General features: G+C 41.1%; 2 protein-coding genes across 2 annotated transcripts; one reads left to right on the forward strand and one right to left on the reverse strand.

The window, feature by feature from the left end:
• The first annotated feature begins 5,136 nt into the window (after positions 1–5,136).
• On the forward strand, positions 5,137–12,972 carry LOC111956832 (serine/threonine-protein kinase PLK3). Its single transcript, XM_023977495.2, has 15 exons — positions 5,137–5,424; positions 6,334–6,441; positions 6,546–6,662; positions 6,761–6,890; positions 7,091–7,178; positions 7,279–7,374; positions 7,665–7,863; positions 8,209–8,335; positions 8,439–8,548; positions 9,069–9,192; positions 9,475–9,558; positions 9,679–9,841; positions 9,990–10,119; positions 10,345–10,455; positions 10,592–12,972. Exons 1-15 carry the CDS (start codon positions 5,245–5,247, stop codon positions 10,784–10,786), a joined length of 1,962 nt encoding a protein of 653 aa, XP_023833263.1. The 5' UTR covers positions 5,137–5,244; the 3' UTR covers positions 10,787–12,972.
• LOC111956835 (dynein light chain Tctex-type 5) lies at positions 12,820–17,620 on the reverse strand. The gene is made up of 2 exons (XM_023977498.3): positions 17,491–17,620; positions 12,820–16,728 (listed from the first exon to the last, which is right to left on the reverse strand). Exon 2 carries the CDS (start codon positions 16,714–16,716, stop codon positions 16,006–16,008), a length of 711 nt encoding a protein of 236 aa, XP_023833266.1. The 5' UTR covers positions 16,717–16,728; positions 17,491–17,620; the 3' UTR covers positions 12,820–16,005.
• Positions 17,621–18,424: the final 804 nt, after the last annotated feature.

Genomic DNA, 18,424 nt, shown 5'->3' on the forward strand with positions numbered 1-18,424 from the left:
CGTGTTTCCGTAGTGTAGTGGTTATCACGTTCGCCTTAGACACGAATGGTCCCTGGTTGGGGTAGCAGGTAGCCTAGTGGTTAGAGCATTGGACTAGTAACCGAAAGGTTGCTGGATCAAATCCCTGAGCTGACAAGGTAAAAATCTGTCGTTTTGCCTCTGAACAAGGCAGTTGGCCTACCGGGGAACAGTGGGTTATCATTGTAAATAAGAATTTGTTCATAACTGACTTGCCTAGTTAAATAATGGTTAAATTAAAATATATATATAATTTAAGAATTGTTTTTAGTAGCCTTCCATGGTCTGGTTCTGTAATGCAAGCTAAGTGATCAAGATGCAAACCCCAGAGACATTTACATGAAAAGGGGATTGCTGTTGTTCAAATTACAGGGGGGTTTACTGAGGGGCCAATTATTAGCTGGATCTTTATTAAAAAGAGCAACATTTTATGAATCAAAATGTATTTTATCCCTAAAACAAGGGATCAGCTTTCCAGTTGCCAAACATTCTGTTTTGAACACAGCTTCTCAACATGTCAAACTGAGAAAGGATTATCCTAGGTCATCAAAAAGAAAGGAGGACCAAGGCACTCTTCATATAATGAATTTAAATGCCTTTAATAGTATGGCATGTTCAATAGAAACAAAGTTTTTTTTAAACCGACGCGTTTCGGCTGCATGGCCTTCGTCAGGGAGTACATGAAGAGGGCCAAAGGATTATTACCACAACCTCATTGCTAGATGAGATGACAGCCACAGAGAATACTGGAATGGACTTAAACAAGGCTTACAGAGACTTGCAACACCTTATGGAGAAAGATACCAAACTTGACCTCAATTCTATCACCTTGTCTGACTATTGGAGGAAAGGCCTAATCCCCAGAGGCCTCCGTATTATGAAGTTTCCAGCTAATGGAGCACAAGGTAAAACTGAATTTAGAGATAAATGGGAGGCTATTCTCAACAAGAGTTCTTTTGACCTAATGCTACTTCTAATAGAAGAATCTAAAAAGGACAGACAAGTAGTCCAAACAGAAATTGAAGAAGTAAAAAGGAAAATCACAGAACACAGTGACAATTCTAACAAAGCACAATGTGATGAGATCTTGAAAGAGAAAGTAGACACATTCACTCTGACATTGAAGCAAGACAAGCTAAGAAAATTTAGATGAGATGAAGTAGACTATAGAGATGGCAAGGTCTTTGCCTGGAGAAAACCAACACGCAAGAATTCAGAATCACATCTGCAGAGAAGGAAGCCTAGATCTATTTCTTTCAACTTTACAAGCAGTGACGATGAGGATCACCCCAGACGCTCAGAGGCCAGCTCCTCTCAAGATTTTTTAGATCAGGAAGAGGAGTCACGCAGGTTCCTCAACAAGAGAGGGAGAGGACGCGGAAGAGGCCAACACGGAGGGGGAGGAAGAAATCAAGACTATCCAACCACACGGAGCAGGACCAGAACAAGGCTGTGATCAACATTTCTGGAGAACCCTTTTCTAATGATTGCATAAGGGTCTTGTCTAAAGGACTGTCCTTAGTGCCCACATATTCAACTAATGAATTTAATACAAAGATTGACCTATTTCGTTTCTACAGGAATCTACATCTGAAGGCCTGGTACAAACATCTCTCCAACTACAGACGCCAGTGTCTCAGGTCAGGCAGTTTCTGTTCCCTCAAAAACAACTTTTAAGCTCAAGTCCACTTTTTGTCCCATCGTCCAGAATGCCACACTAAATACATTTGCCAAGAAAGTGAATTTTGATGTGGAGAATCTGTTTAAGGGTAAAATTGACTCCAACCAAACACGACGTAATCTTTCTAAGACAGAGAGGGATGCAGTTGAATCATTGTCCAAAAATGAACAGATTGTGGTTAGAAAAGCAGACAAAGGTGGTGCTACAGTAGTGTGGAGTAAAGACAAATATGTGACAGAAGCCTAACGTCAATTAGACAATGATGAATTCTACCAATCTCTTACCTTCAACCCTACAGAGGACCTAAAAACTGAATTGAAAGGGATCCTCACAGAACCTAAGGAGAATGGCTACATTTCAGACAATGAGTTCAAATTTATTTTCAATGGCAGTCCGCGTATGGCTTCTTTTTACCTTCTTCCAAAAGTCCACAAAAATCTTGTAAATCCCCCAGGCAGACCAGTCATTAGTGGTAATGAAAGTCTGACRGAACCCATCTCTAAGTACATTGACTACTTTATTAAGCCTTTTCTGACATCACTCCCAGCCTATCTTCAAGATACCACAGATGTGTTGAACAAAATTAAGGAWTTGAACAATATAGGTACAGCTTCCTTTTTAGTCACCATGGATGTGGAGTCTCTATACACCACCATTGAACATGAACAAGGTTTGGCAGCTATGCACCATTTCTTGAGTCCCCGACCTGAAACTGAGATGCCTCCTACAGAATTCATTGTCTCACTGACTGAATGGACTCTTAATCATAACATCTTTATCTTTCAGGATCATATTTTTAAACAGGTCAAATGATGTGCCATGGGAGCTTGCTACAGCCCTTCCTATGCTGGTTTGAACTTGGGTAAATGGGAAAATTACTTCATTTTGGATCCTTCTAATAACCATTTCTTTGACCGGATTATATGGTGGGGACGCTATATTGATGATGTTTGCCTGTTTTGGTCCGGCTCAGAAGATGAACTTATTTCCTTCCACCAATACCTTAACAGCATTAACCCTAACATCAAACTAACTATGGARTACAGCAAGGATAACATTCATTTTTTGGACCTCGACATTAGTAAAAATGACAAAGGTTGTTTGCACACATCAATCTTTAGGAAGCCTACAGATGGGAATACCATTCTGARGGCAGACAGCTTTCACCCCAAAAGGCTAAAAGAGAATATTCCATATGGACAATTCCAAAGAGTCCGYAGAATTTGCGATCAGGAAACAGACTACAGTGTCAAATCTGCTGAATTGGAGAATCGCTTCTTGAATCGGGGCTACAGCGTTCAGGTCCTGAAAGATGCAGGTATAAGAGCTGGATTACTTGACAGAGAGAACTTGTTACGAAGAGGAGTGCCTCGTGATACATCAGAGAGAGTGTATTTTGTTACAAAATACAGCACTGAAGCAGAGAACATTAAAAGAATCATTAAAAATAATTGGGGAATCATCCAAAGTGATACGCTACTACGCCAAGTCTTTCCTGAACCACCAGTCATAAGCTTTAAGAGATGTCCTACCCTAAATGACAAATTAGTCCACAGTTATCTTCCGGGTGACTCTCAAAAAAACTTGGCTTGACCACAAACCCAAGGGCTATTTTAAATGTAACCATTGCAACCATTGCAGAAATATTGTACAGAAGCAGTATTTTGTTGACACAGCTTCCAAAATGGAGTATTACGTCAAGCATTTCATTAACTGCAAAACCACTCATGTCATCTATAGAGTGGAATGTCCACAGTGCAAGGTGTTCTACATTGGACGGACAAAGAGACACCTTCAAGACCGCTTAGCAGAACACAAGCATGCCATACGGGTAGGCAATGAAGACTACCCCATGGCAAGGCACTACAAGTCCTTACACCATGGCAACCCTGCCTCCCTACAAGCTATGGGTATTGATCATATTCCGGCCTCTATAAGAAAAGGGGACAGTTTTAAACAGTTAAACCAAAGGGAAAGCTTTTGGATTTACAAACTACAGGCCACTAAATACCCTGGTTTAAATGAAGATATGGATTTCTCACCCTTCCTGTAGGGTCGTGATAGGTCCATTTGCTGTCATCTAGTGGACATTTTGCTAAATTGCCCTCAGCTATGTTTAGACTGTTGTTGTTCATGTTTGCTGTGTTCTAGTGTACTATGGAATATATTGCTTTCTTATTCTTGACACTTCTTCCAGTAATATTTAAGGTTAGAACTACCTTTCTAGGGGTTCTGATACTTCTAGCTTGGAGTTGTATTTTTATGATAACATAGCTACAGTATTTCACCTTTTAATGTGTATAGTATTGCTTACTAGGTGTGTCTAATCAATTTTGTAACCACTCCCTCTTCCAATTAGGGCTAAAAGCCGTTCAAAAGAGGACATTGTATTCTTCTTTTTTTGTACTCCCTGACGAAGGCCATGCARCCGAAACGAGTCGGTAAAAACTTTCTTTCTATTGAACATGCCATACTAATAAAGGCATTTTAATTAATTATATGAAGAGTGCCTTGGTCCTCCTTTCTTTTTGATGACCAATTTACCCCCTTTGCCAAAGAGCACCTTCTATCTACCAAAATGTACTATTGTGTACCTTAGTAGCGCTTCCCTTCCTCCTCTTTCTACGGATTATCCTAGGTGTTTCCAAATACTGTAGTCGCCCAGCCACTGATTATTTGCCAATGGCTATTTGTTGAACAGGCACTGGTGAGATGATTCCCTAATCCCTATCCCTACTGAAAGAAAATGGCTTTATATGAAGGAAACGGCAGCTGCGCATGTCAGATGGATACAGTTTTCACTTGTAGTTCATGCTGAAACCATTCAATGTTTACTCCACCAGGTGGCATCTCGAACCACTTCCTTTCACTGTCAGACGTGAAATGAATTGGCAGCCTCATGTTCAGCCTCGTGATAATGGCACTAAAGTCAATATGATAAAATGCTGTTTATTGATTGTTGTTGTCTTAAAGAAACATTTATTACAGTAATTTAATTTCCAAAATACAGGTTACATATTACAATTTCTAAGACAAAATCCTACTAATAAGACAATAAATGAATACATATTTATTTCATCTTGGTATATAGAATATCATGTTGATAGAGCATAAGTGTAATGTGCTTTGATAGAGTTATGTGTTTCTCTGATAATACAATTTTAAAATATTTAAAGAGTGGTTCAAAACCTCCATGCCTAAAACAAAATCCCCTCATTCAACAGCAGTTGAATCAATACAGTCACGTGACTGGATGCAATGTTCATTCATTCAGTATTTCACGCACATATGAAAAGCACATTTAAGCACATGAATCATTCAAATCATCTTTGATTGAAAAGTATTTCGAGCAAATAGGATTGGTTCATTTCAGTAATGCACCACCTATTCACCCGCCCTCCGTGACGTCAGGGATAGTTTATATAGTTGAAGAATTTTCTGCGCGGTCATGTCAGATGGATACGAGTTGGATTTGAGGACACGACTCCGCTGAAAGGCTCAATTGTTGAATCCGAGGCTTGTTGGAAAATATTTATTTTGGAAGAATGGATACCCCATGTCTCACGATGAATCCGAATCTATTCAAACCTTGTCCAGAACGTGAAGTTATTCCTCCTACTAAACCGAACAGGACTAAATCCGAACAAATCAAACCAGAACTCGCCCAGGTGGTGACAGATTCCAAGACAGGAAAATCTTACAGTAAAGGAAAACTTCTGGGAAAGGTAATTCAATTTGCTCTATGGATTATGTATCTCACCGAATTCAATTATTTCTACACAATTCTGGTGACAATGTGGTCTGATGGTAGTAGTCTAAAGAAAAAGAGATTGTAACAGACGCGGCATTGTCAGTTTTCATTCATTGACATGATTTGTTCAGTTAGGTCGCATGTTCTACAAAGCTACACGTTAGTCACATGTGAATGTTGCGGGATAATTACCTCGTGCGGCGTTGGATATGACAAACTTTATCCTAGCCTCCTAGTCTTTCTCTCTCACGACGAGTCTAGCGAGATGCGCCCCTCATGTGCATTAATCTAGTCTACTAGCCCAAATATCGATGTTAATGTATTATCTTTTGCGACTGAGGTGGTGGAAATTGGCACATTGGCTAATCGTAAAACCAGCCACCGTTCAAATACCACCCGTCATGAGGATAGACTACATTATTTTGCCAGTGTAATAATACATTCTAACGCCCTACTTGTTACTGTTCAGTCATTTGTTGATAGAATGTGTATATATTCTTAATGTATCAACACAAGCGCGGTGTCACTGTCTAAACATCGTTGCCTCAGTCTGTGCTGCTGCATGTGAGAAACAAATCATTGTAAATGCTTGTGTGATGTTGCATTACCCTAAATATAATAATTTCATTTAATTATAAATTAAATCATGTGTTTAACACAGGTACTAATAAAAAATCGAATGTATCTGATGAAAGGAAAGCGTCACAATTCTGTACGAGGTATATGTTTGGAACATACGTCATTGGATAGGCAATACAAACAGGCAGCCTAGTGTTGAAAGGCAGCAAAACCAACATCATTGTGAAAACCCCATTAATGTTATTTTATGGCTAGAAATTAAATGCTGATGCTGATTTGTCGTGTCTATGRTTTTTCTTCTAAGGGTGGCTTTGCACGATGCTATGAAATGACAGACCTTTCTAACAAGAAAATGTATGCTGTAAAGGTGATACCACAGAGCAGGGTGTCAAAACCTCATCAGAGAGATAAGGTAAGGAAACATTTGAATGTAGATCTACAGATTAACTTTTTTCCAAAGAGTGGTCTCTATTCCTACTTATTTAATGGTTAACAGTTTCATAATTTTTCTGTCAGATAACAAATGAAATCGAGCTTCACAAAACCCTTCATCACAAACATGTGGTCAAGTTCTCCCATCATTTTGAAGACCAAGACAACATCTATATTTTCCTTGAACTCTGCAGTAGAAAGGTGAGTGGTGCTGCTGCTTTCTGTTATGGTACAGCTTGTGCAGGAATTCTGAAGGGTGCTCACTGGGTACTGACAGAATTCTCACCTTGTCTTCGCAGTCCCTGGCACACATTTGGAAAGCAAGACACACACTGACAGACCCAGAAGTGCGGTATTACCTCCGGCAGATCATATCTGGGATGAAGTACCTTCACAATAGGGGCATCCTTCACAGGGATCTCAAATTAGGTATTTAGAGTGATTTGTCAAATGTCATTTTTATTATTTTACCACCATCTCTTATTCAGTTCAGCCAATTAGAAAATGTCAATAGTATATTTAGAATTTCCTATTTGGTTGTAGTTTCATGACAAACCATTTCAGGTGTGTGCCTATTCCTCATGGGAGGCCTAAGGGGAAAATGAACTTGACAAATGTTGCTCTTGCAGGGAATTTCTTTGTGAATGAGAACATGGAGTTGCGGTTAGGGGACTTCGGGCTGGCAGCAAAGTTGGAAACAGTTGAGCAGAGGAAGAAGTAAGTCAACTGATGGAATATGTCCTATGCCGGAATATTCTTTTTTCCTTCCCAGCCAATCTGAGGTGAACACCTCTAATGCAAACCTGTTTCTCCTCAGAACTATATGTGGAACACCTAACTACCTTGCACCCGAGGTGTTGAACAGGCAGGGCCATGGAACAGAGTCTGACATCTGGTCACTAGGTTGTGTAATGTAAGTATACTTAAAATTGTGTTTTTGTGGTGTCTGAGCTACGTTGTATTTGACTTGGTGCATACTTAATGTTGGCTTTGATCTACAGTGGCGCTACAGCTCATACTTAGTGCTTAAACATTTAAAGGATGTACAGAATTTCACATATGCAAAAAGTTGTTTTAGMGTTATGAGGTAGGCCGTTGCTAAGCTAGTTTACGCTTGTAAAACGTTACTCAAATTAAGCTATGTCAACACTTGAACTCAATTGGCATTTGGGAGACTTACGGATTAGTCTTGTCTTTAACCAGGTACACGCTGATGTGCGGGAACCCTCCCTTTGAAACCCTTGATCTAAAGGAGACGTACAAGTGTATCAAGGAAGTGAAATACAACCTGCCCTCAACCCTGTCTCCTGCTGCTCAGAAACTCATCTCTGGCATTCTGCAGAAGAACCCCAGCGACCGCCTCACACTGGACCAAATCCTCAACCACCAATTCTTCACAAAAGTATGTCACCCATGCCCTGGAATTAGGCTAGAATTTTCAGCACCAATTCCTATAGCTTTTTACTCATTGGATTACATTTTTAGTCTAATCTGCCTTGATTTGTATTTTGAGTGACTTTCCAATTGGTTTATGCTTCTTGATCTTGAGATGACATTTGGGTACAATTGAAGGCCTCAGCCTTGGCTATAAAGTGTACTTTCTAAAGAGCAACACTGAATAATAGCACATGGACACTGACTGAAGAGATCTCGACAGGATGTCAGTATTCATTGTGCTAAGTGTTTGATTTTTGAAGTGCCGACCTTGCATTTTCCCTGTCCTAAACCTCTTCTCTCCCTCTTATAGGCTTTCACCCCAGACAAGCTGCCTCCCAGCAGCTGTGTGACAGTGCCAGAGCTCAACCTGCCCAGCCCTGCCAAGAAGTTTTTCACCAAGATGGCCAAGAGTCTTTTTGGCAAGAGAAAATCCAAAGGTAAGCATTGTGGCAAGTCATGACTGACCTTCAAAAGSCTGCAGCCTAACCCCAGGATTAACCCTAGAATCAGGGTTTAATTGAACATGTGTTTGTTTTATAGTGGATAACAGCCATTGTGAAGAGCGGGAGAGCATCTCCAAGCTTGTGTCTGGCATCGTCAAATGCTCCATTAGTCGCCAGATAAGCTATAAAACAGTTGGAGCCAATGAGGTATGTATTATTCTCACATGACAACACATGGTACAGCAAAAGTTTTTTTCTGTAGGCTAGATAGTTTATAGCATAGGCTAGACATGTTTAATTACTTTAAGTATGCAGCCATTTTGCACTTCCTCTTGTTAGCTGAGATGCATTAGCTAAGGATCAAGCTCAGCCGGGGACTGTTATGGGGTTGCAATAGTAGTAAATCTCTCAGAATAGTTTTCTACTGTAGTTAGCAGAATCACATTTTAGCCAGAAAACATATGGAAAGCCTGGGGGATGGCTTGACCACGTCTTTAAAAAAATAACCAAGCCTGTGGAATAGAATTAATGTGCAGCAGTATATGCACACTGCTAATCCTTGTTCTCACAGCCCCCTGACATCTGTTTCCCTAGCGGTGCTGTGATTCAGTACAACTGCATTTAATTCATGCGCCATTCTTTGCTTTTTGGGTCAGATTTAAAACTCTTGAAAGGGAGGAAAGCCAGTCTGTTTCCTTATGCTCAAGAAAGCTGTTTCCTTTTTCAGCCTCCCACTCCCACAGTAGGCCAGCAAGTCAGCTCTGGTCCGCTGGATACTCCAGCTGAGGAAGAGTCCAGGAAGTCCGCAGTATCAGGCTCCTTTAAAGGCACGGTGGCCAGCAGCACAGAACGTAAGTCGCTACTCTGGCTGTTTGATTTACAATCAATGAGCAGTTTTAATGAACATGATCAATGCTTTAAATATAGATTATTTTAAGGTCAAGGCCTTTTCCATACCTATACTATTCAATTACTGTGAAACAGCCTTGTCTTTTTGGTGTATCCAAATTGATCTTTTTAAGTGGCTTGAATGCAATGATCGTTTCATTTTTGAGCTCATGGACCTGATAAGTGGTTGAGTCAGACTGTTGGTGGTGTATAATTAAACCTCACCCTCTCCCATCTCTCTCCAGCGTGTGAAGACGGCGTTACCCCTGCTGCTATCGCTGAGTCAGCCATGAATGTCCTCAACAGCTGTTTGTCTGCCATGCCTGCAGGTGAGCTTTCAGCCCCTCTGCAAGCTAGTATTCAGTGTGTTTAAATGGAATTTAAATGGCTTGATTATGCTGAAATTCTCTTAACGAGCCTTTTCTAAAAAAGTATATTTTCCTCTCCAGCTACAAGAAATCCACCTTGTCTCTCCAGACCCAAATCCTTTATCTGGGTCACAAAATGGGTTGATTATTCCAATAAATATGGCTTTGGCTACCAGCTCTCAAATCAAGACATTGGTGTGCTCTTCAACGAGGGGACACACTTGAGTCTGTGTGATCAGCGCAAGTAAGAGCCCTTTTCAATTAATTTAATAATATTCAAGCAGTTATTAGCCTTATTTTAATGCTTTGAACAATCCCGAATTGTGCTTGTTTTGTAGCCTTTTGATTGTTTCAAACCCTTGTCTAATGTATCGCCATTGTCTTCTCCATAGGACTGTGCACTACTGCATGACCAACAACAAACACTTCACCTTCCAGGCCAGTGCTTTACCAGAGCAGCTCTGCAGCCAGAAGCAGATTGTGGAGCTTATGGCCAACTACATGGAACAGAACCTCATGGAGGTAAGGCATTGGACAAGGAAGTTATAGGTTGCCTCCCAAATGGTACCCGGTTTCATTAGTGCTCTACTTTTGACCAAAGAACTATGAGCCCTGGTCAAAAGTAGTGCATTTCATGGTGAGTTGGTTGCCATTTGAAACTCGGACAGTCATTGTATCTTATTAAAGTATCAGCTTGCAGTTTGCTGATCTAAGTGGTATTTTAATGTAATGTTTTCTCTTTTCCAGGGTGGAGACCTCCACTGTGAAGACCAGCCTCCCTCCCAGCCACCGCTCCTTCTGCAGTGGGTGAAGACCGACCATGCTCTGGTGATGCTCTTCAACAACGGTACCCTGCAGGTAAGACTTACTGCTACACTTCTGTGCTTTGCGTAGCACAATTTAACTGCAGCACTCTGTTATTCACCACTCACTGTAATTATATTGTACAAAATTCCCTTTGTCTTATTGTGCATTTACCATCCTTTTCTCACAGGTGAATTTCTACACTGACCACACCAAGATCATCCTGTGCAAATCCTCTGGCTCCTACCTACTGACCTACATCAGCCGAGAGCGTGTGTCCTACACCTACCTCCTGAGCATGCTGTCAGAGATGGGCTGTTCTGCCGAGCTACGGCACCGCATGCGTTACGTGGTCCAGCTGCTCGAACACCACGCTGATTCATAATGGACCCCTGCCTCACAGCTCCAGAGTAAGGTGAAGTTTCCCCCTAAATGCTGATCTAGGGKCAGTTTTGAATTCCCCATGATGGTGAAGGTTAGAATTGGGGGAGGGGAAGCTGATCCTGGATCTGTACCTAGGGAAAACTTCAACCCAGTGCCGTAACGCCTGGCTCTGTCCACAAGCCTCAGCCAATCAACCCGCTGCTTTCTGCTTCCACTGGGAGCAAATAACTCGGAGGCTCTGTTGTTAATTCAGGGAGTCTCCTATCTTCGGCTAGTGTCTGGCCTCTTTGGACTATGGTGCACATCTATCTTTTTCAGTTATTCTTTTAGAATGAAGCCTGACAACAGTAACACACTACTGGCTTGACTCACTTCATGCGCACAAACAACCTGACCCTGTTCTCTGAGTAGATGCTCAGACCTGATTCTGAAAATGGCAGGCTGGAATCACAAGCTGCCTAGTGACCAGCCCTATTATGGTTGAAAAGCTGTGAAAAGGGGCTTTTCTGCTTTTCATGCTTTGACTTCACTTGCCTTTTTTATGATAATTGAACTTCACTAATTGGTACACGATGGCATAAGGAGGGCAATGAGTGACACTATTTGCACAATCTCTTATTTCTTTGGATTGGCAGTCATTCTACCACAAGTTGCTACGTTTTTGTTCTGTTTTTACCTATAGATACCAAAAGGTCATTCTTTTAACCTTAACTGGTTAATGTGCAACTCATACCAGCATTGCCCCAAAATATTTTTGCCATGATCTGGTAATTCTCACATCACAACTTTATTGGGCAGAAGTATATTTGACATGTTTTTAAGTTTGTATGAAAAGTTTCACAAAATGAGTTGCCTGTTTAGACCTATACATGCCTCTTGTAAGACCCTATGATCTGTGAACTGTACATGATACAGACAATGTCTTCGTTTCATTATTCTCCTTATAGTGTGCTCTAAAATATGTAATATCTCTAGATTCTGGAAAAATATATATAACTTATTGTTTGACATTTAGCATTATCTCAAAGTACCTGTTTTGATTTGGCTTATTTTTAGACATTGTTTGGAACCAAATACTCTTCAAACAAATCACACTTCCAGTGGGCTCTTGTACTTTTAAGGAAATTACATAGGTCATTATACCAACCACAACCCTCCTTTTTAGGATTGCACATTCAACAAATCACCATTCACTGTTTTGGTGGTGCTCATAAAATTGATAACTTCAGAATTACTGGACCACACTCTGGAAATTTGATGTACATCTATGTGGTGTATTTTGTTCCAAACATGGTATTAAAAGTAGCAAAATCATAAAGGGTGCTTTGAGAGATTCACACATATTTTTAACGTGAAAATGTTTCAAAATCTAGACATGCTAGTGCACACTAAGGAGSTTAACGACACCAAGGTGTCTATCATGTACGGATCATAAAGTCTTACAGGAGGCATGTGTATAGGTCTACAAATGGCAACTTTCATCAGGATTTTCTGAAGTTGCAAATGTGAAACATCTTTTCCCCAATGAGGTCTCTGAGAAGTGCCACAATCTGAGATAAAAAATATTTTTTGTCTTATGATGCCATGGAATCGCCCTAATATATAGTTTGTGTGTTCAGGAGTGAATGTGTGCACTCCAGTTGAAATTGGCTTTGCAAAATTGCATTGCTGTTTGGCAAAGGGGATAAAGTGCCTTTTTGAGAATTCTGTATTGTGCAATAACAGCCCTTTTGAATGTCAGGTTGTGGTGTAAATGGAAATGGGCTATGGAGGCAAATACTTTTTTACCTGGAATTGGGTAACTTAAAATGAAGCGCTAGTCTCACTACCTGGTATAAGCTTTTGGTAAAATGGTATGATAAACCTGTATCAATATGTAAAATGGCGTTTTGTCATACTGTACTCATCCCTCTTTGGTTTACCTTGCCGGCCCTCTCTGCCAAGAGTTGTATCCTTAAACTGTGACCCCTGAGTGCAAGTATTATACTACTTCCGGGTATTGTCTTTTCAAAAATACAACATTGTGAAAGCATCTGCTATTTCAGAAGAACCTTTATTTTTTTGACAAATGTTGTCTATTTATTTTATTTATTAATGTGTAATTCTATGGTCTTGACATGTGATATGATCACTATGTACTGTATTTGGGCGAATGGAGGAAAATAAAGTTTATGGTAATCACATTGACCATTTTGAAGTCTGACAATTGCCTGATTTCCATCTGAAAATACAACAGTTTAAGCTTTTTTGTCCCATGAGCTTAACATTTGTACAAAAAGCACATTTGGCAATGGTGTTGGTGAAATACAAATTCATTCTCAAACTAGTCTTGGCCTTACACGAGTTGACATATTCTGGCCCTAGGAACTAGGACTTTATCACTGTTCATCCAGGTGGACTAGCTACTTGCAACAATTTGGATCTACGCTGAACAAAAATATAAATGTAACAAATTTCAAAGATTTTACTGAGTAATGAGAATCTGTCTTGTGAATTATTAGGCCCTAATCTACGACTTGCTCAAGACTGGAAATACAGATAGGCATCTGGTCACACAGTTGAAGTCGGAAGTTCACATACACCTAGGTCGGAGTCATTAAAACGAACTATAGGTTTGGCAAGTCGGTTAGGACATTTACTTTGTGCGTGACAAGTAATTTTTCCAACAATTGTTTAGACCGATTATTTCACTTACTATCATAATTCCAGTGGGTCAGAAGTTTACATACACTAATTTGACTGTGCCTTTAAACAGCTTGGAAAATTCCAGAATGTCATGGCTTCAGCTTCTGATAGGCTAATTCACATATTTCGAGTCAATTGGCAGTGTACCTGTGAATGTATTTAAAGGCCTACCTTCAAACTCAGTGCTTTGACATGGGAGAATCAAATCAGCCAAAACCTCAGGGGGGAAAAAATGTGGACCTCCACAAGTCTGGTTCATCCTTGGGAGAAATTTCCAAACACCTGAAGGTACCACGTTCATCTGTACAAACAATAGTACGTAAGTATAAACACCATGGCACCACGCAGCCATCATATCGCTCAGGAAGGAGACTCGTTCTGTCTCCTAGAGAATGTACTTTGGTGCGAAAAGTGGAAATCAATTCCAGAACAACAGCAAAGGACCTTGTGAAGATGCTGAAGGAAACAGGTACAAAAGTATCTATATCCACAGTATATCCACAGTAAGACATGACCTGAAAGGCCGCTCAGCAAGGAAGAAGCCACTGCTCCAAAACTGCCATAAAAAAGCCAGACTACGGTTTGCAATTGCACATCGGGACAAAGATCGTACTTTTTGGAGAAATGTCCTCTGGTCTGATGAAACAAAAATAGAACTGTTTAGCCATAATCGTATGTTTGGAGGAAAAATTAGGCTTACAAGCCAGAGAACACCATCCCAACCGTGAAGCACGGGTGTGGCAGCATCATGTTGTGGGGGTGCTTTGCCACAGGAGGGACTGGTGCACTTCACAAAATAGATGGCATCATGAGGCAGGAAAATTRTGTGGATATATTGACGCAACATCTCAAGACATCAGTCAGGAAGTTAAAGCTTGCTAGCAAATGGGTCTTCCAAATGGACAATGACCCTAAGCATACTTCCAAAGTTGTGCCAAAATGGCTTAAGGACAACAAAGTCAAGGTATTAGAGTAGCCAGCACAAAGCCCTGACCTCAATCCTATAGAAAATTTGTGGGCAGAACTGAAAAAGTGCGTGCGAGCAAAGAGGCCTACAAACCTGACTCAGTTACACCAGCTCTGTCAGGAGGAATGGGCCAAAATTCACCCAACTTATTGTGGGAAGCTTGTGGAAGGCTGCCCGAAACGTTTGACCCAAGTTAAACAATTTAAAGGCAATGCTACCAAATACTAATTGAGTGTATGTAAACTTCTGACCCACTGGGAATGTGATGAAAAAAATAAAAGCTGAAATAAATCATTCTCTTTATTATTCTGACATTTCACATTCTTAAAATAAAGTGGTGATCCTAACTGACCTAAGACAGAGAATTTTTACTAGGAATACATTTCAGGAATTGTGAAAAACTGAGTTTAAATGTATTTGGCTAAGGTGTATGTAAACTTCTGACTTCAATTGTACCTTTAAAATAAAATAATATAAAAGTAGGGGTGCAGATCAGAAAACCAGTCAGTTTCTGGTGTGACCATTTGCCTCATGCAGCGCAAAACATCTACTTCGCATAGAGTGGATCAGGCCGTTTGTGGCCTGTGGAATGGTGTCCTGTTCCTTTTCAATGGCTGTGCAAAGTTGCTGGATATTGGCGGGATCTGGAACACGTTGTACACGTCAATCCAGAGCATCCCAAATATGCTCAATGGGTGACATGTTTGGTGATTATGGAGGCTGTGGAAGAATAGACATTTTCWGCTTCCAGGAATTGTGAATAGATCCTTGCGACATGGAACAGTGCATTATCATTCTGAATCATGAAGTGATGGCAGATGAATGGCACGACAATGGGCCTCGATCTTGTCATGGTATCTCTGTGCATTTAAATTGCCATTGATAAAATGCAATTTTGTTCGTTGTCCGTAGCTTATGCCTGCCCATAACATAACCCCACCGCCACCATGGTACACTGTTCACAATGTTGACATCTGCAAACTGCTCGCTCACACAAAGCCATACACACTGCCATTTGCCCGGTACAGTTGAAACCAGGATTCATCGGTGAAGAGCACCCTTCYCTAGCATGCCAGTGGCCATCGAAGGTAAGCATTTGCCCACTGGAGTCGGTTACTACACCGAACACGTAGATGAGTTTCCCTGAGACAATTTCTGACAGTTTCTTTAAAATGTTTCTGGAGGCTTATGAAATAAACATAAAATTATCTGGCAACAGTTCTGGTGGACATTCCTGTAGTCAGCATGCCAATTGCGCTCTCCCTCAACTTGAGACGTGACAAAACTTTGGTGGCCTTTTATTGTCCCCAGCACAAGGTTCACCTGTGTAACAATCATGCTTTTTAATCTGCTTCTTGATATACCACACCTATCAGGTGGATGGATTAACTTGGCAAATGCTCACAAGGATGTCAACAAATCTGCGCACAAAATTTGAGAGAAATAAACTTTTTGTACCTATGGAATATTTCTGGGAGCTTTTGTTTCAGCTCATGAAACATGGGACCATCACTTTACATGTTGCATTTATATTTTTGTTCAGTATAGTTGTTGCCAGTGCGTATGACTCACTCACAATAAACTCCATGGACTATGACCAACGTGAAAAGAGAATGGTTTTGGAACATGGCAACTGCAAAGTCATCATGTTGCGAGTCCCAAAGACAGCGACTGGCCACTCGTAGACCCTGGTTCCTGTTCTGCCCCACCACCACCTGACACACCAGCTTGTACCGCGGAGGACTGATCTCTTTCACTTTGCTCTTCACCATGTCTGACAGAATCTGGCTGAGATGGCTGCCTGAGGCTGCGTTATAGCTGGCCCCATCCAGATAACTATCCAGCATGGCTTGCACAAGCTTCTGGACCTTACTGGCTTTAAAAAGACATCCCTTCTCTGGTTCAGTCTTATAGGTGTTCTCTAGCTGGACAGGCTGATGGAGGGGCAACCCAGAGAAACTGGCCCGACTGCCCTGAAGCCAACCGCCAAAAGAAAAACGCTTGGTCAGGGCGACCAAGTCCCGGCGTATGAAAGGGGAGTTTGGGTTGCTGATATTGGGGCTCCTGGATGAGGACTCGATAGGGAGGAAGCCCCTCGGGAGTAGAAGAGGGTACCGGGGATGCTGCTGCTGCTGTTGGTCCCTAGACAGGGAGCTGCGGAGGGTGGAGATGGAGCCTTGGCGGCTCTGGCGAAGCTTCCGGGAGCCCCATGGTTCCATGGCCTGCTGGTTACACTGAGCCAGAATCTCCTGGGAGAGAGGGGGCTGCTGGGTCGTCATTTCGAGCCAAACCTGAAAGTCGAGGGCACTGTACTGTACAAGGATGCAGTTGCTTGCCGGTACATTCAATTAATCACATTCATTTGCATCACTGTTATTTGCCAGAGGAATCAATCTGTCCTGAACTATGGATTTTCAGAGTGCTGCCCTAAGTCTTGTCTATCATATTAGTAAACATCTCCGTTTCTGCATGTGGAGAATAAAAATAGCCTTTACATTAAATGTAAATAAGACACAAAGAACACCATATCACCAGTTCTTTCTGAATGAGCATAATCCACAGCATTTTGGTTCACGTCACTGTATGTCCTAAATTTAACCCCTTTGCTAATTCCATCCACCCCTAATACCCTCATGAGAGTTCCTATCAGCATGATGGCTAAAATACCGTAATTTACAATTTCCACTTGTGCTTATCAGTAACTTTAAATAACATCTTTAAAACTATGTATGTGAGATTAAGGTCAACTATTCAAAGGACAAGCGCTGAAGCATACAATAGTAGGTTAGAAAATGTGCTCTTTAAACAAACCAAAGGGAAATCATTTTGACACACAGTATGATGTCATGGGGAAGTTATGTTTACTTAAAAAACGAGTTCTTTTGCATGTGTGTCACACTATATACAATCCCATTATGTTGCCTACAAACTTCCCCTTTTTCAAATGAGTCAATCATGCAGCCAGTTGCAAACAGTAGCTTTAGCACACCCCGAAAAATAACAAAATACTGTGACCACAACCAATAACAACAGTAATATAAGTATAACCTTACCTTTTAAAATCACTGGAGTGCTGTATGATGATAAACTCTCCGGTAAAAGCTTTGTGACTCAGACACTCGCTCCTCTGCATGCTAAGGAAAGTTATCAGGCGAACACTGGCCAACCCACCAACAGGAGTTTTACTAGTTTGGGTTCTCAGCAAGCCACTGTGGGTAAATTATTGGCTAGAAGGCCAGTGCAGGTCAGCAACTACAACAGGCTGAGAGCTAAGCAATCATTCCCTGGGAGAGATGTGCAGTCTCTGGCTTACTGCCACGTCCTCTGCTGTTGTCATGGCAAATTGTTTTCTTCAACCTGAACAGTGACCTTCTGAATCAATGGGCTTGTCTGTGTTTGCTGTCTTTGGAATCATTCGATTAAGCAATTGAAATACGAATGGATGAATATGACAGTGTCAACAAATTCAATAGTGAAAAGGATCAGTCATTTCATGTGGGTAATTCATTGCTATATTATCAATGGCGTTGGTGTTGCAGATTCTGATTTGATTCTGAGTTCCATGCATGATTGACAGGTGTCCTTCCCTATAATACCATGGCTTTGGACTCATAAAACACAACACAAAATGTGCATGTAAGAATGTAGATGTAAGCATGTATGCATATAARATAATTTGGGTTGGCCACAATGGCGATGCAATACACACAGATTAACAGAGACAAATGGAAGATAGTTTGTATGCTGTGGACTGGGAATCCAGCTAACTCCGGAGTATCTCTCTCTTGATTGCAAGTCTTAAAAGACATCCAAGCATCTGAACTGGGGCACTAGCGGGTGGTCATCAAAAGGCATCTGGCACCCATGAAGAGAGAGAAAGCTAAATGTGCCATTCCAAATGCTTCATTGCAAAGTGGCTTTAGCTTTTAATTTCAGGGCATTCAGAATTATGCGACAGTGCAAATGAGAAAATGTTTTCCTCTAACC

This window comes from Salvelinus sp. IW2-2015, linkage group LG32 (assembly GCF_002910315.2).
Source record: "Salvelinus sp. IW2-2015 linkage group LG32, ASM291031v2, whole genome shotgun sequence".
Classification (NCBI taxonomy): domain Eukaryota; kingdom Metazoa; phylum Chordata; class Actinopteri; order Salmoniformes; family Salmonidae; genus Salvelinus; species Salvelinus sp. IW2-2015.

Coding starts and splice junctions, on each gene's coding strand:
- LOC111956832 (XM_023977495.2), top strand. CDS start 5,245: ATGGATACCCCATGTCTCACGATGAATCCGAATCTATTCAAACCTTGT. Junction 6,663..6,760: donor TTGAACTCTGCAGTAGAAAG/GTGAGTGGTGCT, acceptor TTGTCTTCGCAG/TCCCTGGCACACATTTGGAA. Junction 8,336..8,438: donor TGGCAAGAGAAAATCCAAAG/GTAAGCATTGTG, acceptor TTTGTTTTATAG/TGGATAACAGCCATTGTGAA.
- LOC111956835 (XM_023977498.3), bottom strand. CDS start 16,716: ATGACGACCCAGCAGCCCCCTCTCTCCCAGGAGATTCTGGCTCAGTGT.